This window comes from Chrysemys picta, chromosome 1 (assembly GCF_011386835.1).
Source record: "Chrysemys picta bellii isolate R12L10 chromosome 1, ASM1138683v2, whole genome shotgun sequence".
In the NCBI taxonomy this organism is placed as follows: domain Eukaryota; kingdom Metazoa; phylum Chordata; order Testudines; family Emydidae; genus Chrysemys; species Chrysemys picta.
The window spans coordinates 108,713,427-108,737,008 of record NC_088791.1 but is presented as its reverse complement, the minus strand read 5'-3'; the positions used below and the strand labels follow the sequence as shown (position 1 = coordinate 108,737,008).

The 23,582-nt window shown below is 44.7% G+C and overlaps 1 protein-coding gene across 9 annotated transcripts in view; it reads right to left on the bottom strand.

Moving 5' to 3' along the window:
• Positions 1 to 7,891, bottom strand: part of DENND5B (DENN domain containing 5B) — a 203,489-nt gene extending 195,598 nt beyond the window's left edge. For 5 of the 9 annotated variants that reach the window (XM_065566404.1, XM_065566425.1, XM_065566405.1 and 2 more), the window contains exon 1: positions 7,584 to 7,847. In XM_065566404.1, the coding sequence (XP_065422476.1) occupies positions 7,584 to 7,695 (112 nt within the window). In that variant the 5' untranslated portion in view covers positions 7,696 to 7,847. Of the gene's footprint in view, positions 1 to 6,621; positions 6,683 to 7,583 lie in introns of those variants that run through there. The other 4 variants (XM_065566406.1, XM_065566447.1, XM_065566415.1 and 1 more) reach the window with 2 other exon arrangements.
• Positions 7,892 to 23,582: the final 15,691 nt, after the last annotated feature.

Below are 23,582 nucleotides of genomic sequence, written 5' to 3'. Positions count from 1 at the left end.
CATTGACATTAAATATTTTTTGATGTTTTTCTACATTTTCCAATATATTGATTTCTATTACAGCACAGACTGCAAAGTGTCCAGTGCTCACTTTATATTATTTTTTATTACAAATATTTGCACTGTAAAAATGATAGGAGAAATATTATTTCTCAATTCACCTCATACAAGTACTATAGTGCAATCTCTATCGTGAAAGTGCAACTTACAAATGTATATATTTTTTGTTACATTGTTTTGTGTTTGAGTGCAGTTACGTAAAACTTTAGCACCTACAAGTCCACTCAGTCCTACTTCAGCCAATCACTAAGACAAACAAGGTTGTTTACATTTGTGGGAGATACTGCTGCCTGCTTCTTATTTACGTCACCTGAAAGTGACAACAGACATTCGCATGGCATTTTTGTAGCTGGCGTTCCAAGGTAGTTACATGCCAGATATACTAAATATTAGTATGATCCTTCATGCTTCGGCCACCATTCCAGAGGACATGCTTCCATACTGATGATGCTTGTTAAAAAAGTAATGTGTTAATTAAATTTGTGATTGAACTCCTTGGGGGAGAACTGTACATCTCCTGTTCTGTTTTACCCGTATTCTGCATGTATTTCATGTTAGCAGTTTGGATGATGACCCAGCACATGTTGTTCATTTTAAGAACCCTTTCACTGCAGATTTGACAAATCGGAAAGAAGGTACCGATGTGAGATTTCTAAAAATAGCTACAACACTCGACTCAAGGTTTAAGAATTTGAAGTGTCATCCAAAATCTGAGAGGTACGAGGTGTGGAGCATGCTGTCACAAGTCTTAAAAGAGCAACACTATGATGCAGAAACGACAGAACCCAAATCACCGAAAAAGAAAATCAATCTTCTCCTGGTGCCATCTGATTCAGATAATGAAAATAAACATGCATCAATCTGCTCTGCTTTGGACAGTTATTGAGCAAAACCCGTCATCAGCATGGACACATGTTCCCTGGAATGGTGGCTGAAGCATGAAGGGGCATACAAATCTTTAGCACATCTGGTATGTAAATATCTTGCAACGCTGGCTGCAACAGTGCCATGCCAACTCCAGTTCTCACTTTCAGGTGATATTGTAAATAAGAAGCGGGCAGCATTATCCCCTACAAATTGTAACCAACTTGTTTATCTGAGCAATTGGCTGAAGTAGGACTGAGTGGACTTGTAGGCTCTAAAGTTTAACTTTTGTTTTTAATGCAGTTACGTTACAAAATTTATTTTTATATATATATATATATATATATATATATATATATATATATATATATATATATATATATATATATATATATATATATATATATACACACACACACACTTACTTGTAAGTTGCACTTTCATGATAAAGAGATTGCACTACGATACTTGTATGAGGTCAAATAAAAAATACTATTTTTTTTTTACAGTGCAAATATTTGTAATAAAAATATAAAGTGAGCATTGTACACTTTTTGTATTCTGTGTTGGAATGGAAATCAATACATTAGAAAAAGTAGAAAACTTCCAAAAATATTTAAATAATAATAATAGAATACCATTTAACAGCATAATTAATTTCAATTAATTTTTTAATCGCTTGAAGAGAGCTTGAAGAGATAGAGATATGCTAAAACTCTCTTCAATTTTGTATTTAGCTGTGACACTGAGTACCTTTCCCAGACCTGAAGAAGAGCTTTAGATAGCTCTAAAGCTTGTTGTCTCGCTCACCAACAGAAGTTGGTCCAATAAGAGAGATTACCCCATCCACCTTGTCTCTAATATCCTGGAACTGACATGGTTACAACAACATTACATAGTACCACAATTAATGCAATAAAGGTATAAAAAATTAAGCTGCAGTACAACATTTTTGATAAATGCTATCTTCAAAGTACAGTTAGTATTCAAAATTTAAAACTCCCCAAACTTATTTAATTCATGTCCATAAATTTCACTAATTGAACTGTTATCTTTCCTTTTACACCCTGGGCCAAGTCTCAGTATTTACTTGGATGGATTCATTTTATAGCCATGTAAATCTGAAGCTGACAGTTTAATAGCTGCTTTAGTTTCTGTCTGAAAAAGTAGGCGGCTTAAAGAGAAAAATAAATTTGAATTTACTGTGTTTCCATCTCAGGACACGGGAGAAAAGTTGTCATACACGCCATTTGGTACAGAGTTCAATAGGACACAAACAAATACTGAATTTTCATGCTCTTCAGGATACAGGTCACATCAAACATATTGCTCCTCTTCTGATGCCAACTAGCTATTAAGCTCCAGCACAAGCTTGAATCCTCTTTTCTCACCCACCATAAGAGGAGATTTTCTTCCAGCTTCAAAACCAGTTTTGTAGTAGCGCCAAGTAGTTTCTTGGCTTGAAATCACATATATACGACGTTACAAACACCTCCAGCATTCAACACATTAAAGGCCAGGTACCTAGAGACACATTTTCAGTAAATTAAACTGCCAATGAATTACCCTTAGGATAAAAATATTAATTGGATATTATGGCATTGGATCCATTTCTTATTTGATAAATAAGCACTCAAAATGAACTAACATTAAAGAGAGCACAGAGGAACTAAGCAAACTAAGACATTGTTGCATTGTGATGGCAAATTTAATTTACAAGACAGCTTGTTTATAAACACTCATTGTTTACAAAATAAGTCACTAGGTTGTTTCCACAAAATTAAGCAGAATGCACGCACACACACACACACACACACACACGGCCAAGTTATGTTTAAATGTAGGTAATGTGTACTACAAGGGCTATCCCTAGTTAAAGGGAACACACAGATCATGTAATTCCAGATGATGTTGGAATGCTGACTCATTTGGCAACTTCTCAGTAAGCCCCATGACTTAGTGAAGTGTCTGTGCTTCACTGCTGATCCCAAATGAGTCCCGTGGGGTGGGGGAAAGAGGGGAATCTAACTTCCATTCAAAAATCATTAGGGAAAAATATATGGTACTACTCACATAGCAGGAGAGCTAACTTCTTCCAATTTCTGACATATTTTGAGTTCCCAAATGTAACTCAATTCTATTAAGACCCCAGTTCAGCAAGGCACTTACTGATGTGCTTAACAGCATGTGAATAGGGACTATAACAAGATTTACATACTTAAAGTTAAGCACGTGCTTAATTACGTTGCTGGATTGGGGGATAGTTTTCCTGTCACTGGAGTAACTGTCCTTCTCCTGGAAGCCTATGATTCACTGCAGTCTGATACAGAGATGGGAACCCTATCGAAGCTACATAATGCCATTATGCCAGTATTTAATTTTTTTTTTAATTTTAAACACACACATAGAAGATGACAATCTATACAGATATAGATGAATATATTTCTCTAACAGCTTCAAAGGTCTAATTTACACTACAGCCCCAGGCCAGTCCACACATTTTTTTATGTTGTATGAACAAGAAAGAAAGTAAGTTGCTGTTCAGGCCCCTCTATCTCCATCATATAATAGTCAACAAGCCACTTCACCTGCCATTAAATCATAACCAAGGAAGGAAGCTGTTACTGTTGCCCAGACCCGTAATCAGACTAATGTCCATGCTGCTGGTTTTGCAATATTGTTCCAGTACCATAAATCTCATTAAAAATATCAAAAGTAATTTACATTATTTTAATGCAATAAGATGTATTATCCTTATTACTGTGCTCTCATTAAACCTTTATAGTATAATGCAAAGGGGCCAATAAGAATCTTGATCAGTTTATGTAACAACATTTTTTTGTACTGCTGCAGCACTCAGAGGTCCCAACTGAGCATCTGGGACACACTGTGCCAGGGGCTATGCACAGATCTACTAGAAAATCACTGCACCAAAGAGCTTACAGTCAAAGCATATGACAAGAGAAAACAGGTAGATGCAACAACTAAGCAGAGGAAGGTCAAAGTAACAGTGAGACAAACAAGCATAATAAGCAACACATCTATAGCTTAGCCATACAGTTTTGTTTAATATGGTATACCGGGGGAGGGGTGGAGGGAGAGTTCTGGGATGTTTTTACAGTGTTACTGTAAACATTATTGAGTTAAAGTATATTACTTTTATATGATTGTTACTAAGTTGAACAGCAAAATGTGCAATGTACATACTCAAGCCATATTGTTGGAATTGGACTACTTTAAAACTTGAGTTATTCTAATGCTGTTTTATCAGAGTTAAAGACAATATTTTTTTAAGATGCTTTCAAGTCATGTATTTTTAAACAAATATTTTAATACATCCCCTATGAGTTCAGGTTTTCAACAACACACACACACACACACACACACACACACACCCCTCTTGTCCTAGACCTGACAATGCCAATTCTTCCTACTGAAAGAAAAAAGTCTGACCAGAGGTGTTAGAACTGATGAACTGAAGACACTAAATTAACACGTGAAATGAAACCTCAAAAAAGTACAGTATATTATTTATATTCACCCATGAACAGTCCTCATTTTGACTTACTATGTGAAATAGCTTAAGCAGAAATTGTAAGTCAGCTACCCTGTTTCCCCGAAAATAAGACAGTGTCTTATATTAATTTTTGCTCCCAAAGATGCGCTAGGTCTTAGTTTCAGGGGATGTCTTATTTTTCAATGAAGAAGAATACGGTACACATTTTTTTGCCTTATTATCGGGGAGGTCTTATTATCGGGGGGATGCCTTATATTACAACGAGAGGCAAAACTGTAAGTAGGCCTTATTTTCGGAGGATGTCTTATTTTCGGGGAAACAGGGTAATTCATATATGAGGTGGTGATAAACTCTTCCTAAGACAGTGTTGGCTAGCAAGTTATTTTCAGAAACAGGAATAAGAAACAATAAGTTTAAAGTGTGAAAACCTTAAAAGGTTATATTATGCAAGTCAGATTTAGTACACTGTTCACCTTCAGTGGTGAGATACCACATAAACCAGGAGTTTTCTACTGAAACTAGCAGAATTTAGATATGCAAATGAAAGTATCAATTTTAAGACAAGAACTTTTAAATTAACAGTCCCAGCATAACCTTATCTATGTGCCTAGTGCACAGCACACAGGGTCTTTCATTATGTGATTACACAATTTACATTAATACAAAGGGACAGATGCAATTATTTTGAACCTTAGATTAATATATTTTAGACAAGAGAATGAAATTCAAATAGTCTCAGTCTTACTAAAAAAGTTCAGAAAATAAAGATCTTTCTATTATTGTCCAGTATGTCAAGATCCATTATATAATGAAAATCCTTACGGCAGTGATGCACACCACCAGGCAGATTTAAGCTTCCCACAGCAACCTTACTCCCTGATCCTGCAAATGTTTACATACATGGGTAACTTTACTCAAGTACATAGTCCCATTGACAGCAATGGGGACTATTCACGTGAGTAGTCAAGTTATACACCTGCATAACAGTCTGCAGGATTAGGGCTCTAGTGTGGAATTTCTTGACTTTGTGCAATTAAACCTCAGACAAAGCTGTGGTTGGTTTAATGTTTTGGTATTTTTAAAGTAAAAATTCAATTTTTAATAACTTTCTAATTATTTGTTCCGTAAATGTCACCTGCCTTTATTTGAATGTACAATCCAAAAATACAGTTGAATGGATTTTCTATTAACTTCCCAAAATATGCAACTCAATGCTAAGAACAAGACCACCTCATCTCCAAAAGTTATTTCAGAAAATTAAAATTTGAGACTCTAGAAATCTGCAGTAAATTTTGTCACTTTTATACTGGGATAGTCCCGCCTGGATTCTATGAAAATTTGGGAGAAAATCCTGCCAGAATAATTGAAGAAAGTATTCTTTATTTCACCCAGTCTTTCAAACTCCCTCTCCCTCCAAGATTTTATTACACTATTCAAAATTTCCAATCCCCCTAGATTTTTTATTTTATTCCAGACTTAAATTGGGAGGGGGGGGGAGGAAGAGGAAGAGTGTGTGTGTGTGGGGGTCACATTTGATAGAACATTCAGTTATTTTTATATTTGCAACATTCTCCTTTTGCAATGTCCATCTAAGGGAGTCCCACCACACTGGGTGAAGCACAGCCACTGTATATTTATAATGTACTGGCCAGCAATGAATAAATGCAGACTTTTTGGTTTTCATCAGTAAGATTCATGAATAAACACTCCATTTTTAATCATTTCTGCACTGGCCTTCAAATTGAGTTGGAACAGCATTTAAAGTGCTTTCACATAAACTGGTTTCTAACAAAATTTTACCACCTCCACACTGGCTGGACAAGTTACATTTTTAAAAAAAAAAATACACTTTTAATCACTTTCTCATCCCCGACTCCCCTCCCCAAAGAAGGGGAAGGGGAGAAGAGGTAAAACATTTTGATACAGGAGGACTGACGTTATCAGTACCCTCTTAAAAACGTTTCCTTTTCTGTTTGAAGCTGAATGCGTTGGAGAACTTAAAATACAACTGCAGCCCAAGATTCTTGGTTCACCACCTTGAAGAAGGCCTCTTAGTTGTCCCTATATCCCTCTATATCAGTTACCCCCTCCTAACTCAGACCTACGGTGAAATACTAGTGTGCTTCACACCCTCCAAAACAATTTACTTTGATTTTCTACTAATGGCGGAAAATCCAAACCTTCAAGAGGGAGAACCACGGCAGAGGCAGAAACCGCCTGTTTCATAGTGCCAGAAGGTACAAAGGTAGCCTTCCTGCTCTTTGAGCCCAAGTTACCGCTAAATGCACACGTTTCTGAATGATTACATCTTCACAGCAACCTCTGAAGTATGAGGCAAATGCAGCTAAACTTAAAGGATAAAGTCCAAGCGGTAATAAGATTACAGCAGCACATCTAAATGTGATCTGCTTACTCCCACTGACATAAACAAGTCCTAGCCACTGCAGCTGGTTTCTATAAAGCACCGCCACTGAAAGTGGGGCGGTGGGCAGAGGGAAGCCGGAAGCCTTTTCAGAGAACGGTGAATGCAATCGTGCTTTGCATCCAGTTGGTTTCTTGTGCTGCAATTAGTGGCTGGAACTCAGGCTTCTTGGGTGGGTGGGAAGAGGTCGAGCAATACAAGGAGAAATTACCAAATGAGATTTCAGAAGCAGCCCCCCCCCCCCCTCCTCGCCCGCGCATTATTAGGCAAAGCCCTTGGGAGTGATTCCCCGGGAGCGTACTAGGAACACAATGAAGACGCCGAACAGCCTGTGCACCTAGATGTGCAGGGAACAGAGTGCCCAGGCCTGCTGTAGGGCTTGTGCAGAGACACAGGCAGGCAGCCCCCGCGGGACCAGCATCCCCTGGGTGCGCTGCTCTCACCGGGATATTAATAGTCGCTATTAACCTGTTAGCGCGCAAACGCACCCGCCCAGGCACCCCCCGCCTGCTAACGCTAGGGAGAATACATGGCAATGACAGGGAGGGCAAACAAACACTACCGCCATCCGGGGGGGGGGGGGGTTGCAGAGAAAGGGGCTCCAGGGAGGACACGGCAGAAGGTTGCAGCAAGGATGAAGGGGCAATGAAATGCAGCCCGGGAACCACCCAGCGTCCCCTACCTACTGCAGCGCCCCCCCCCGCAGTCCCCACCGCTTACCGGCCAGTTCGTCGGGCTCTAGCCCGCTGTCCGCGTCGGTCCCGCACACGACGAAGTAGTGAGCGAAGCGGCAGGGGGCCGAGCCGGGCCCGGGGGCAGCGCTCCCACTCATCTCTGCTGCTGCTATAGCCGCCGCCGCTGCTGCTGCTGCTGCTGCTCTGTGCTAGCCCCGGCGCGCGGGGGCCGGGCCGGGCTCTCGCGCTCCTGCCGCCGGTCACAGCAGCGGCGTCTCCATCCCCAGGGGCAGGGTCTCGCGCGGCTCCGGGGGAGGGCAGCAACCGCGGCTCGCGCCGCTCCCGGACTCTCCCGAGCCGCGGCTCGCGCTCCCGCAAGACCCCGCCGGGCACTAGAGCGCAGCGAAGGGCTCGCGCCGCTAGCAGCGAGCGCTCAGGCGGTAGCAATGCATGCAATGCCCCCAGCCTGTCAGCTGAGCGGGAAGGGGGGGGGGCAGCGCCGGCTGGGCTGAGCGCCCTCCCTGCAACAGCAGCCAGTCACGGCGAGGGGAAGGGGTGGGCACAGCGGGACATTTAAATCACTGCACAGGAGTGGGGGGCGGGTACCGCCCGGGCACACTCGGCCCTCCCCCTCCCCCCAGCTCAAGGCTGCTGTATTGCGGCGCGGCGCGCAGCTCTCTGCGCAGGTCACGGTTAACAACGTGGCCCCAAGGAGCTGCGATCTCTCCCAGCAGGACTCCAAACCAGAGCGTGAAGAGGTAAAGGCGGAGCATGGTTTGATTAGACTCACGGCCCAGTTTACTGCCTAATTCTGGAGCTCGCCTGGGGCTACCCAGTTTTGCTCCACAGTCTCAGCTTTCATTTGAGAAAAAGTCTATGGCAGGATCTCCTGGTAGGGAAAACAATCCTGTAACCGCTGCAGCCAATGCAGTGTGAGGTGTGCGCTCAGATCCAGACGTGCCAGCCAATTAGACCTTAGGCAACATTTTAAAAAGCACCTAACTGATTTTGGAGCCAAAGGCCTGGTGTACGCTGAGGGTATGTCTACCCTACACAGCTTTTAGCGACATGGCTGTGTCACTACAGCCGTGCTGCTAAAAGTCACGCAGTGTATCCGCTGTTTGTCGGCTCTCCTGCTGACAAAAAACTTCTACCCCCACCGAGCGGCTTTTGCGTTGTTGGCAGGAGAGCGCTTCTGCCGACAAAGCGCTGTTCACACTGGCTCTTGTCGTTGGCAAAACTTTTGTCTTTCGGGGAGGAGGGAGGTTTAAACATCTTTGAAAGACAAAAGTTTTGTCATTCAATTGCCAATGTAGACATAGCCTTAAAATTTAGATCAACCTAGGCCAGTACATCCCTTGCCCGCGCCGCTTCCCGCCACCCCCATTGGCCTGGGACGGCCGAACCTGCCACGTCAGCAGGTAAATAAACTGGCCCGGCCCACCAAGGTGCTTACCCTGGCGAGCCGCGTGCCAAAGGTTGCCGACCCCTGACCTAGGCCATGTCTACTTGTTCAGCTGCACCACTGCAGCACATCTGGTGAAGACACTCTATGCCAGTGGTTCTTAACCTATTTACCATTGTGGGCCTCATAAAATACTACTTCTATGGCCCTGAGGGTGTCAAATGGGCCGCAGCTCTGTGCCGATTGGGCTGCAAGCAGCCCGCCGGCCACATGTTGAGAACCACTGCTCTATGCAGACCAGAGAGAGCTCGTCCATCAGCATAATAAAACCATCCCTGCGAGAGGCAGAAACTATGTCAGCGGGCGAAGCTCTCCCGCTGACATAGCATTGTGCACACTGGCACTTATGTCGGTGTAACTTATGTCGCTCAAGGGGGTAGAATTTTCACACCCATGAGTGACAAGTTTTGCCGACATAGGCAGTAGTGTAGTCATAGCTTTAGGTACAGGAATAGTCAATACTAGCCCAACGGAAGACTTCTAGGTGGATTAACTACAGCGATGGGGAGAACCCCTCCCATTGCTGTAATGAGAGTCTTCACCAAAGCCCTACAGTGGTGCCACTAGGGTGACCAGATTTCCCGATTTTATAGGGACAGTCCCAATTTCTGGGTCTTTTTCTTATATAGGCTCCTAATACCCCCCACCCCTGTCCTGCTTTTTCACATTCGCTGTCTGGTCACCCTAGGTGCCACTGCAGCATTTCTAATGAGGAAACAGTCTTAGGTTGACCTAGCTTGTCACTCAGAGGCTGTGAATTAGGTTCTTCTGTCAACCTAGCTACCACCTCTAGAGGCGGTGAACTAACTAGAGCAGTGTTTCTGTCTTTCTGTCGATGTAGGACGTGTCTACTCTACAGTGCTATTATGGTAGAACTGCAGCATCATAGCTTGCCATTGTAGCATCTGTAGTGTAGAGAAAACCTAAGTCCCATTTTCAATAATGACTGAGATTTGTCTGCACTACAGTCATTGAGGTGCTTTTGAGAATTTTACCCATTTACTCGGGAACTAAAGGTAACAATATGTGGCATAGTGAAAAACTGAAAATGTGTTTTAAAAAAGTATTGTAATGTAAAAATAAATAATTAAAAATATGAAAGTATTATTCAACTTTCATAAAAGCTTTATTTTTTAAATTTAGTTTGCAGAATTTCCACTAAAGTGCTGCAGAATCCAGAATGTGTGTCCCTCCAGCTGTGGAGTACACAGGACACTGATGTGCCTTAGATTTTGTGAGGCTTATAGCAACATATGTTTTCAGAAGGAATTTTAAAGAGGGGAGGGGTGAGTACAGAGCACAACCCAGACAGTGTGTTTGATGCTGTGTAAGCAAAGAGGAAGAAGATGCAACCCATGCCTTGAGACATGTCTATCATGGAGGATTGTAGGAAAAATTCCCACCAATACTACCATTGTTTCAACTGCACAAGTGCTAGTGCTGGAGAGAGCCCTATATTATACAAGGCTTCAGCGGCAACCAGAGTAAATTTAATCAACATAGATATAAGAATACCAGAAGCCATCAAAACTACTCTAAGGCTAGGTCTACACTACGGGGGAGAGGGGGTCGACCTAAGATACGCAACTTCAGTTACGCGAATAGCGTAGCTGAAGTTGCGTATTTTAGGTCGACTTACCTGGCTGTGAGGACGGCGGCGGGTCGACCGCTGCTGCTCCCCCGTCGACTCCGCTTCCGCCTCTCGCTGCGGTGGAGTTCCGGAGTCGATGGCAGAGCGATCAGGGATCGATTTTATCGCATCTAGATGTGATAAATTGATCCCCGATAGATAGATCGCTACCCGCCAATCAGGCGGGTAGCGAAGACGTGCCCAAAGACACTCTAAAAATGTAAGGCAGACGAAAGTCAATTATACTGGTTAGAATTGGAAGAGGAATAGATTATTTTGGATTCTATTAATATTTACTTTAAAATTCATAAACTACACTGGTCTACAATTTTTGAGAAGTCGTCTGCTTCAGAGATAAAATGTGCTATTTATTATGTATTTTGATGTGCTGAATTCAAATATGACAATTAAAACAACTGATTGACAACTGTTTCTAAGATATTTAAGTTTTTACATTTTATGTCTATGTATATTGTGTAGATAGTAGAGTTTTAATCATAAATTGTAAACCTAGGTCTTTTCATGTGTTTATGGTTGCTTTACATGATAATATTTCACCTGTCCTGTTTATGTAACACTTTAAAAATCAGCCAAAGGGTTATATAAATAAAATTTATTATGAAACAAAAGGCAAAAAACTATTATGTACATAGTTTAGTCCTATTCAGTGTCTACTTGGCGCTTCTTGGCTTGTCTCTTGTATTCATTAAATGGAGCATCTCTTGTCACTGTCCAGCAATAGTGACAATTTCTCCATTGTTGCAATGTCCTGATGAAATCGCTCGCCGTGCTCGTCGCTCACTGCTCTGCAATTCGGTGGAAAAAAATCTAGATGAGAGTGCAAAAAATGTATCTTTAGTGACATGTTGCAACCAAGGCTTTTGTATGCCTTGAGGAGGTTTTCCACCAACAACCTGTAGTTGTCTGCCTTGTTGTTTCCGAGAAAATTTATTGCCACTAATTGGAAGGCTTTCCATGCCGTCTTTTCCTTGCCATGCAGTGCATGGTCAAATGCATCATCTCGAAAAAGTTCACGAATCTGAGGACCAACAAAGACACCTTCCTTTATCTTAGCTTCACTTAATCTTGGAAATTTTCCACGGAGGTACTTGAAAGCTGCTTGTGTTTTGTCAATGGCCTTGACAAAGTTCTTCATCAGACCCAGCTTGATGTGTAAGGATGGTAACAAAATCTTCCTTGATTCAACAAGTGGTGGATGCTGAACACTTTTCCTCTCAGGCTCCAATGACTGTCGGAGTGGCCAATCTTTCTTGATGTAGTGGGAATCTCTTGCATGACTATCCCATTCGCAGAGAAAACAGCAGTACTTTGTGTATCCAGTCTGCAGACCAAGCAAGAGAGCAACAACCTTCAAATCGCCACAAAGCTGCACTGATGTTGGTCATAGTTTATGCACCTCAAAAGTTGTTTCATGTTGTCATAGGTTTCCTTCATATGGACTGCATGACCAACTGGAATTGATGGCAAAACATTGCCATTATGCAGTAAAACAGCTTTAAGACTCGTCTTCGATGAATCAATGAACAGTCTCCACTCATCGGGATCATGAACTATGTTGAGGGCTGCCATCACACCATGGATGTTGTTGCAGGCTACAAGATCACCTTCCATGAAGAAAAATGGGACAAGATCCTTTTGACGGTCACGGAACATGGAAACCCTAACATCACCTGCCAGGAGATTCCACTGCTGTAGTCTGCAGCCCAACAGCTCTGCCTTACGCTTGGGTAGTTCCAAATCCCTGACAAAGTCATTCAGTTCACCTTGTGTTATGAGGTGTGGTTCAGAGGAGGAGGATGGGAGAAAATGTGGGTCCTGTGACATTGATGGTTCAGGACCAGAAGTTTCATCCTCTTCCTCTTCCTCGTCTGACTCAAGTGAGAATTATTCTGGTGCATCAGGAACTGGCAGTCCTTCTTACAGCATGGAGATATCCTATCTCCTAGAACTGGAAGGGACCTTGAAAGGTCATCGAGTCCAGCCCCCTGCCTTCACTAGCAGGACCAAGTACTGATTTTTGCCCCAGATTCCTAAGGGGCCACCTCAAGGATTGAACTCATAACCCTGGGTTTAGCAGGCCAATGCTCAAACCACTGAGCTATCCCTCCCCCTTCTCCGTGGGGTACTGGGCGTATAGCCATAAGGCATAAGCAAGAGTTCCACAAAAACATTAGCAGTCTATGGCTGCTTCACCACCTCCTTCTAAGGCTATGTCTAAATTACAACTTATGTCAGCAGAACTAATGTCACTCAGGAATATGAATAAACCACCCCCCGAGTGATGTAAGCACCGGTGTGGACAGCGCTATGTCGGTGGGCGAGCTTCTCCAACTGACAGCTTCTGCTGCTCGTGGAGGTGGTTTTATTATGCTGGGAGAGCTCTCTCCCGTTGGCATAGAAAGTCTTCACCAGACACACTGCAGCAGCACAGCTGCATTGGTGCCGCTGCGTTGCTGCAGCGCTGTATGTGTAGAAAAGCCCGTAAGAGGTAGCCTTTGGAAGTACCTACAAGTCTCCTTACTACAGTCATTGCCAAATGAATAATTAAGGAACCCTATTAATCTATACTGCATAGTACTATCATAAATTCACTTCAGGACTATTCTGATCTATTAACAATAGTTTGCAGTGTTGTTGTAGCCATGTTGGTCCCAGGATATTAGAGAGACAAGGTGGGTGAGGTATTATCTTTTTTGGGGGAATCACATCATAAAGAAACATTTCCCGACCCCCCTCTTTTGGCCTTCAAACAACCCCCCCAATCTCACCATACTCATCATGAGAAGCAAGCACCCCATACACCAGAATACACCAGCTCAAAGCAGCACCGGACTCTGCCATAACAACAGATGCAAAACCTGCAGACAATATCTCCAATGCTACGATGATCAATGCCCCCCACAACACACCATTCAAGATTCATGGGTCCTACACATGACAGTCACAACATGTGGTGTACCTCATCCAGTGCACTAAATGCCACAATAACAACCATGTGGGTGAAACCTGACAATCACTACACTCTCAAATGAACTCACACAAAAAATTATAAAGGACCAAAAAAACCATATCACCTGTGGGCAAACACTTCACAACACGATCACTCCGTATCTGACCTCACAGTCCTCGTCCTCAAAGGAAACCGGCACAACACCTTCAAAAGATGAGCCTGGGAGCTTATATCCATACCTTTGCTAAACACTAAAAATCATGGTCTTAATAAAGATACTGAATTATTGGCTTTTTACAGCAATCTGTAACCTGCTTAAGCCCCCCCCTTTTTTTGGTCCTATGATTGCAGAGATGTTAAAGGCCACTTGACTTTGAATGGTCTCTTACAATATGTGTTAACTCCTTATGCTAAACAATCTTTCCACCTTCTATTTAGCTGTGACACTCTGGGTATGTCTACACTACGAAATTAGATCGATTTGATAGAAGTCGATCTTTAGAAAGAACAGGAGTACTTGTGGCACCTTAGAGACTAACAAATTTATTAGAGCATAAGCTTTCGTGGACTACAGCCCACTTCTTCGGATGCATATAGAGTGGAATAAATATTGAGGAGATATATATACACACATACAGAGAGCATAAACAGGTGGGAGTTGTCTTAAGTAATTGGCCTCTCAGAGTTGGTAAGACAACTCCCACCTGTTTATGCTCTCTGTATGTGTGTATATATATCTCCTCAATATTTATTCCACTCTATATGCATCCAAAGAAGTGGGCTGTAGTCCACGAAAGCTTATGCTCTAATAAATTTGTTAGTCTCTAAGGTGCCACAAGTACTCCTGTTCTTTTTGCGGATACAGACTAACACGGCTGCTACTCTGAAACCGATCTTTAGAAAGTGATTTTATACAGTCAATCATGTATGTCCACTAAGCACAGTAGGTTGGCGGAGTACGTCCTCAATACTGTGCCTAGCATTGACTCACGGAGTGGTGCACTGTGGGTAGCTATCCCACAGTCCCCTCTGCCCATTGGAATTCTGGGTTAAGCTCCCAATGCCTGATGGGGCAAAAACATTGTTGTGGGTGGTTTTGGGTATATGTCGTCAGTCTCCCCTCCCTCCCTCCTTGAAAGCAACGGCAAACAATCGTTTCACACCTTTTTTCCTGGGTTATCCGTGCAGACGCCATATCACGGCAAGCATGGAGGCTGCTCAGCTGCGCACTGCTGTTGTGAGCATTATAAACACCCCGCGCATGTAAATGTCCCGGTGCTTTGGAGATCATGCTGTTAATGGAGCAGGTTATAGCCGTGGAACACCGATTCTGGGCCCGGGAAATAAGCACAGACTGGTGGGACCGCATAGTGTTGCAGGTGTGGGACGATTCCCAGTGGCTGCAAAACTTTCGCATGCGTAAGGGCACTTTCATGGAACATTGTGACTTGCTTTCCCCTGCCCTGAAGCGCCAGAATACCAAGATGAGAGCAGCCCTCACAGTTGAGAAGCAAGTGGCGATAGCCCTGTGGAAGCTTGCAACACCTGACTGCTACCGGTAGGTCGGGAATCAATTCGGAATGGGCAAATCTACCGTGGGGGCTGCTGTGATCCAAGTAGACAAGGCAATCAACAACCTGCTAACAAGGGTGGTGACTCTGGGAAATGTGCAGGTCATAGTGGATGGCTTTGCTGCAATGGGGTTCCCTAACTGTGGTGGGGCGATAGACGAAATGCATATCTCTATCTTGGCACCGGACCACCTTGCCAAACAGTACATAAACCGCAAGGGGTACTTCTCAATGGTTCTGCAAGCCCTGGTGGATTACAAGGGACATTTCACCGACATCAACGTGGGATGGTCGGGAAAGGTGCATGATGCTTGCATCTTTAGGAACTCCGGGCTGTTCAAAAAGCTGCAAGAAGGGACTTTCTTCCCAGACCAGAAAATTACCGTTGGGAATGTTGAAATGCCAATAGTTATCCTTGGGGACCCAGCCTACCCCTTGCTCCCATGGCTCATGAAGCCATACACAGGCAGCCTGGACAGTGGTAAGGAGTAGTTCAACTATAGGCTGAGCAAGTGCATAATGATGGTAGAATGTGCCTTTGCACGTTTAAAAGCCCGCTGGTGCTGTTTGTTAAGTAGGTTAGACCTCAGCGCAACCAATATTCCCATTGTTATTGCTGCTTGCTGCATGCTCCATAATATCTGTGAGAGTAAGGGGGAGACGTTTATGGTGGGGTGGGAGGTTGAGCCAAATCACTTGGCAGCCAATTTTGAACAGCCAGACATCAGGGCGATTAGAAGAGCACAGCTAGGCGCACTGCACATCAGAGAGGCTTTGAAAAACAGTTTCATGACTGACCAGGCTACCATCTGACAGTTGTGTGTGCTTGTCCTTGATGCAAAACTGCCCTCTTTGTTGAATGTACTTCCCTGTAAGCCAATCCCTCTTTGACCACAGCTGGCAAAGGAAATAAAGTCCCTATTGTTTTTAATCCATTCATTATTTACTTATTAAAAAATGTGAGATCACTAACAAGGTAGCCTGGGTGGGGTGGGGGAGGAGGGAAGGACAAGGCCACATTGCTTATTGTAGCCACACTACAAATCAAAGCTGTTTGCATGACAGCCTTTTGTTGCTTGGGCCATCCTCTGGAGTTGAGTGGCTGGGTGCCCGGAGCCTTCCCCCCCCCCCCCCCCCCATGTTCTTGGGTGTCTGGGTGAGGAGGATATGGAACTTGGTGAGGAGGGCAGCAGTTATACAATGGATGCAGTGGGCGTCTGTGCTCTAGCTGCCTTTCCTGCAGCTCCACCAGACACTGATCATGTCCGTTTGCTCCCCTATTAGCCTCAGCATCTCCTCCAGTGTGTTCTGATCACAGTCAACTGTATGCTTTCCTGGCCTCTGCCACCGAATGCCTCCATGCATTAAGCTGTGCCCTATCAGTGCGGGAGTACTGCATGAGCTCTGAAAACATGTCATCCCGAGTGTGGGTTTTTTGCCTTCTAAGCTGATAACCTCATGGACGGAGTTGATACGGGGAGCATAGAAACATTTGCACCTGCAGGGGGGATAACAAGGGAGAGTACAATTTAAGATTATACATTTCTGAGAACAAAAGGGAGACTTTCACAGTGAATCAAGCAATTCACAGCAGGCAGCACAGGTGTTTTAGGTACAAGGTCGCATTTTGCCTTTTAAATTGAGCTCCTGCCAGTATGGTGACACATCACACACGGCTGGGCAACAGAATTTGATTTCCAGGCAGCCATGAGGGGTTGGCTTCTTCCGCGTTCATAACATGTGGGAATATTTTCAAACTGCAGCGCCTTCCTTTCCCATAGCAAGCAATGCCGGTTGGGTTTGCTATTTAAAAGAAGGGGCTGTGGTATTGGGGTGGATGTGCAGCACACACCTCCCCCCACCGCCTGGCTATTCTCCGGGATGATCCCTTTTAGCCAAGCGCAACCAGCCCAGCATGAACGGGGTCCTTTTACTGTTCCCTTACAAAACTTCCCCTATTTCAACCAGGTGACCATGAATGATATCACTCTACTGAGGCTAACACAGAAAGTTATAGACCGAATGTTGCATGAATGCGACCAAAACCCAGGAGCATTCACTGCCCTGCTTTGTGCTGCAATGATTCCAGACTACTTGCTACTGGCTTGGTGTGGTAAAGTGTCCTACCGTGGAGTTCAAAATAAGGCAGCCTTCCCCAGACACCTTCTGCAAAGGCTTTCAGAGTACCTCCAGGAGAGCTTCATGGAGATGTCCCTGGAAGGTTTCCGCTCCATTCCCAGACACGTTAACAGACTTTTCCAGTAGCTGTACTGGCCGTGAATGCATCCCAATTCTTCAGGGCAAATCAAACATTAAACATAATTGCTTTTAACCACTGTAGTGTAGATACAAATGTGCACTCACCAGAGGTGCCTTCTCCACCTTTAGGGTCCAGGAACAATTCGCCCTGGGAGGTTATTGGCTCCAGCGTGAGGAAAAGGTCCAGGCTGCCGGGGAGAACGGATTCTCCACTTGCCTGCTGCTCATTCTCCTCCTCCTCCTCTTCCTCTTCCTCATCCACAAAATCCTCCTCCGTGTTGCGTGAGACTCCCCCCTTGCAGGTGTCCACGGACAGTGGTGGGGTACTGGTAGGGTCCCCCCTAGAATGGCATGCAGCTGATCATAGAAGCGGTATGTATGGGGCTCTGACCCGGAGCCACTGTTTGCCTCCTTTGTCTTGTAGTAGGCTTGCCTGAGCCCCTTAGCTTTCATGCAGCACTGCTGTGTATCCCTGGTGTAGCCTCTCTCTACCATGCCCTGTGTGATTTTGGCATATATATCAGCATTTCTTCTGCTGGTTTGGAGTTCTGCCTGCACAGATTCTTCTCCCCATACAGCAGTCAGATCCAGTGTTTCCCGTTCGCTCCATCCTGGAGCTTGTTTGTGATTCTAGGACTGCATGGTCACCTGCTGAGCTCACCACACTGACCAAACAGGAAATGAAATTCAAAAGTTCCCGGGGCTTTTCTTGTGTACCTGGTGTGACAAAGTTCCTCCTCTACCTTGGTGGGTCCTGCGCTTATTGGCGGATTTGCTCGCCTCAGAGATTCTCCATCAGGGCCGGCTCCAGGCACCAGCTTAGCAAGCAGGTGCTTGGGGCAGCCACTTCGGAGAAGGGCGGCAGGTCCAGCTGTTCGGCGGCAATTCGGTGGACGGTCCCTGACTCCTGCTCGGAGCGAAGGACCTCCCGCCGAATTGCCGCCGCAGATCACGATCGCGGCTTTTTTGTTTGTTTGGGGTTTTTTTGTTTGTTTGTTTGGCTGCTTGGGGCAGCCAAAACCCTGGAGCTGGCCCTGTTCACCATGTGGGTCAGGAAACAGCCCAGAGATCTTCCCCTCTGATAGAAGCCACAGTCCAGGTTAATTCCTCTTGTGTCTGATCAGGAGTTGGGAGGTTTTGGGGGAACCCAGGCCCGCCCTCTACTCCGGGTTCCAGCCCAGGGTCCTGTGGACTGCAGCTGTCTAGAGTGCCTCCTGGTATAGATGCGCGACAGCTACAACTCCCTGGGCTACTTCCCCATGGCCTCCTCCCAACACCTTCTTTATCCTCACCACAGGACCTTTCTCCTGGTGTCTGATAATGCTTGTGCTCCTCAGTCCTCCAGCAAAAAGAAGAACAGGAGGACTTGTGGCACCTTAGAGACTAACAAATTTATTAGAGCATAAGCTTTCGTGGACTACAGCCCACTTCTTCGGATGCATATAGAATGGAACATATATTGAGGAGATATATATACACACATACAGAGAGCATTAACAGGTGGGAGTTGTCTTACCACCTCTGAGAGGCCAATTAATTAAGAGAAAAAAAACTTTTGAAGTGATAATCAAGCTAGCCGAGTACAGACAGACAGTTAGATAACAAGTGTGAGAATACTTACAAGGGGAGATAGATTCAATGTTTGTAATGGCTCAACCATTCCCAGTCCTTATTCAAACCGGAGTTGATTGTGTCTAGTTTGCATATCAATTCTAGCTCAGCAGTTTCTCGTTGGAGTCTGTTTTTGAAGTTTTTCTGTTGTAATATAGCCACCCGCAGGTCTGTCACTGAATGACCAGACAGGTTAAAGTGTTCTCCCACTGGTTTTTGAGTATTTTGATTCCTGATGTCAGATTTGTGTCCATTAATTCTTTTGCGTAGAGACTGTCCGGTTTGGCCAATGTACATGGCAGAGGGGCATTGCTGGCACATGATGGCATATATCACATTGGTAGATGTGCAGGTGAACGAGCCCCTGATGGTATGGCTGATGTGATTAGGTCCTATGATGATGTCACTGTCCTCCAGCAGCACACCATCTCACTCTCAGCTCCTTGCGCCTCTTGCTCCCAGCTCCTCACATGCACACTACAAACTGAAGTGAGGTCCTTTTTAACTCAGATGCCCTGATTAGCCAACCTGTCCTAATTGATTCTAGCAGTTTCTTCTTAATTGGCTCCAGGTGTCCTAATTAGCCTGTCTGCCTTAGTTGGTTCCAGCAAGTTCCTGCTTGTTCTGGAACTGCCCCTGTTACCTTACCCAGGGAAAAGGGATCTACTTAATCTGGGACTAATATATCTGCCTTGTAACACTGTCCTGTAGCCATCTGGCCTGACCCTGTCACACTGGCTAGTGCATCGGAGTTGAAAGTGCTGTCCAGAGCGGTCACATTGGAGCACTCTAGGATAGCTCCTGGAGGCCAATACCGTCGAATTGCACAACGCTGCGTCTGCACTAACCCAAATTTGACCCAGTCGGGGAGGAGTACAGCAGTCGATTTTAAGAGCCCTTTAGGTCGACGGAACGAAGTTGGTTGTGTAGCCGCATTGCTTATAAAATCAACCTAATGTGGCTAAATTCGACCTAACCTCATAGTGTAGACCAGACCTCTGAATACTTTCCCCACACATGAAGAAGAGCTCTGCAGGCATGTCTATACTACAAACGTAAGTTGACCTATATTAGGTCAACTTACAGCCAATGCAGGAATTATTGCAGTTTTTCATGTCCACACTGCCCTCCTTCTGTCGGTGGTGCACGTCCTCACCAGGAGCACTTCCACCGACATGAGGGGAAGTTTGGGGGGCTGAGAGTCTGGGTTCTCAGCTCTGCACAGAGCTCCCCACTGGGAGCCCCGCTGCTGCCCAGGCTCTCAGCTCCACTCCCAACTGGGAGCCCAGTCCAGGCTCTCAGCTCTGCTCCCTACTAGGAGACCAGCTCTCAGCTCACTGCAGAGCTCCCTGGTGGGAACTGGACTTCCTGCCAGCTCCCCGCTGCCACCCGGGCTCCCCACTCTGCTCTAGGAGCCCAGCTGCTGCCTGGGATCTCGGTTCTCCACTCCCGCTGGGAGCCCGATAGCTGCCCAGTCTCCCAGCGGGGAGCAGGGAACCAGGAGCCCCTGGGGGCAGCCAGGTTGCTAGCGGGGAGCTTGGGCAGCAGCCCAGCTGGGAGGGGGGAGCCAGGAGCCTGAGGGAGAGCCAGGCTCTAGCTGGAGCCCCCCACTGTCCCCAGGGTGACAGTCTGAGCTGTGAGCCAGGCCCCGGGATCACAGCAGGGAGCCTACCAGCCTTTCTTGTCAATTTCACAGCTCCAGCAGGGAGCCGTGAAATTGACAAGAATGACAGCCAACAGCAGCTGTACGTAATGCAGTGTCTACACCAGCACAAGTCCTACACCTCTCGTTGAGGCAGAGTTATTATGTCGCTGTAATAGAGCACTTACATCTGCGGGAGCAAGGCTGTAGTGTAGACACTGACACAAGTAGGTCGACGTAAACTGCCTTACCTCACCCAATTGTAGTGTAGACTGGGCCTCAGTAGTAGCTCTAAAGTTTCCCTCTTTCACCAACAGGCATTGGTCCAATAAAAGATATTACCTCACCCACCTTGGGGCACAGTAGTCCCCCATTGTAAATAGGAATTACTAAGGTCAACATTGAAAGATAGTCATCTGTAGGGTGGTAGTTTGTAGCAGTTGTTAAGCAGCACACAGGAGCCCAACAGTGTAGGAAAAGAAGGGTAGAATATCATATCCATATGGGAAAAAAGAGGAATTTACTGTATGCCAGTAGAATGTAATTATCCAAATGAAAATTTAGGTAGGATGCTGGCAAAAAATCTCTTTTATTGTGTACAAACTTAGAAACAAAAATAATGATGAGGTTGCAATCATAGTAGAATGGTAGTATACTCGTACACCTGAAAAAAGACTGCATTTAAAAATGGTGATATACCCTCTGTGGGATTGCACTGATCATCAATTACAATTAAGGTTTATTGATACATTTGATTTTAACATACATTTTTATTTAATTTCTCTTTCTTATCTAGGGTTTTATAGTATGCTCATCACTGTAGTGTTTGAATGCCTTACACATTTAATGAGACAGTTTTCACAGTTTTGTCTTAAAGTCCCAGTTCCTATACTCCTGTGACTGTGTAAGAGGCTCAGCTTTCATTCAAATATATAAAAAAATACATTTTTTTTCCATATAGTTGAGGTGACAAGCTTGAACATGTGAACCCCAAAGACTCAAAAACCAGCAGGCAAAAAGGATAAAAATGGTATTATTTTAAAAATCTCATGATTTTTCTAAGCCAATCACATGGGATGAAATCTTGGCTCCATTGAAGTGATTGTTTAAACTCCTATTGACTTCAATAGGCCAGGATTTCACTTTTTTTTTTTTTAAGCCTGACTCATTATTTTTGAATGCTTGGGATTGGCAACACTGCATAGCAACAGATCCTAACCCCGTTTTAATCACTTAGCTCCACTGACTTCAACATAGCTATATCAATTTGCAACAGCAGAGGATCTGGCCTATAGAATCTAGGTGGAGGGAATTTTTTGGTTTGTTTACATGCACTGTTATTGCCGAAGAGTGAGAATGAAGAAGTGTTTTATATTTTGCTGTGAAGGCAGTGAGGGTTATAGGCATTCTGACGTGTTCCAGGAATGAGTTTAGTCTGTTTTTCTCCCCATTTCCTTAATCCCCTCGTTTTAGTATTACATGATAGCTGAAAAATCTTAGGAAGGTCAATTGTTCGGATCACCTACTTTGGATGATGGAATCTGAGATTCAAAGACATTAGAGATTAAAATACCTACTGAAGGACCCATTATTCAGTAGTGATATGCCCCACTCTTTACTCTTGCAGGACTGCTTCCTACACTATATTTTCTAGAATTTTATTGTGTCGAATTTAAAATATCCCAAATGTCAGGCTTCCACCGTGTGTCTTAGACAACCATTCCACCATCTAAACAATCTATTTGTAAGAAAGTTTCTCCCACTACTCAACATATAATTTATCTTTCTTCATTTCATCCCATTATTACTCATGATCCTTGTATCATCATCAATATTCTCCCATCCAGGTGTTTATACCTTTCAATTATTTGTTGCAGGTGTGGGACGATTCCCAGTGGCTGCAAAACTTTCGCATGCGTAAGGGCACTTTCATGGAACTTTGTGACTTGCTTTCCCCTGCCCTGAAGTGCCAGAATACCAAGATGAGAGCAGCCCTCACAGTTGAGAAGCGAGTGGCGATAGCCCTGTGGAAGCTTGCAATGCCAGACAGCTACCGGTCAGTCGGGAATCAATTTGGAGTGGGCAAATCTACTGTGGGGGCTGCTGTGATGCAAGTAGCCAAAGCAATCACTGAGCTGCTGCTAAGAAAGATAGTGACTCTGGGAAATGTGGGATTCCCTAACTGTGGTGGGGCGATAGATGGAACCCATATCCCTATCTTGGCACCGGAGCACCAGGGTACCCAGTACATAAACCGCAAGGGTTACTTTTCAATGGTGCTGCAAGAACTTGTGGATCACAAGGGACGTTTCACCAACATCAACGTGGGCTGGACGGGAAGGGTTCATGACGCTCGCGTCTTCAGGAACACTACTCTGTTTAAATGGCTGCAGCAAGGGACTTACTTCCCGGACCAGAAAATAACCGTTGGGGATGTTGAAATGCCTATAGTTATCCTTGGGGACCCAGCCTACCCCTTAATGCCATGGCTCATGAAGCCATACACAGGCAGCCTAGACTGGAGTCAGGAGCTGTTCAACTACAGGCTGAGCAAGTGCAGAATGGTGGTAGAATGTGCATTTGGCTGTTTAAAAGGTTACTGGCGATTGTTACTGACTTGGTCAGACCTCAGCCAAACCAATATCCCCATTGTTATTGCTGCTTGCTGTGTGCTCCACAATCTCTGTGAGAGTAAGGGGGAGACCTTTATGGCGGGGTGGGAGGCTGAGGCAAATCGCCTGGCTGCTGATTATGCGCAGCCAGACACCAGGGCAATTAGAAGATCACACCAGGAAGCGCTGTGCATCAGAGAAGCTTTGAAAACCAGTTTCATGACTGGCCAGCCTACGGTGTAAAAGTTCTGTTTGTTGAAAACCCGCCCCCTTGATTGACTCAT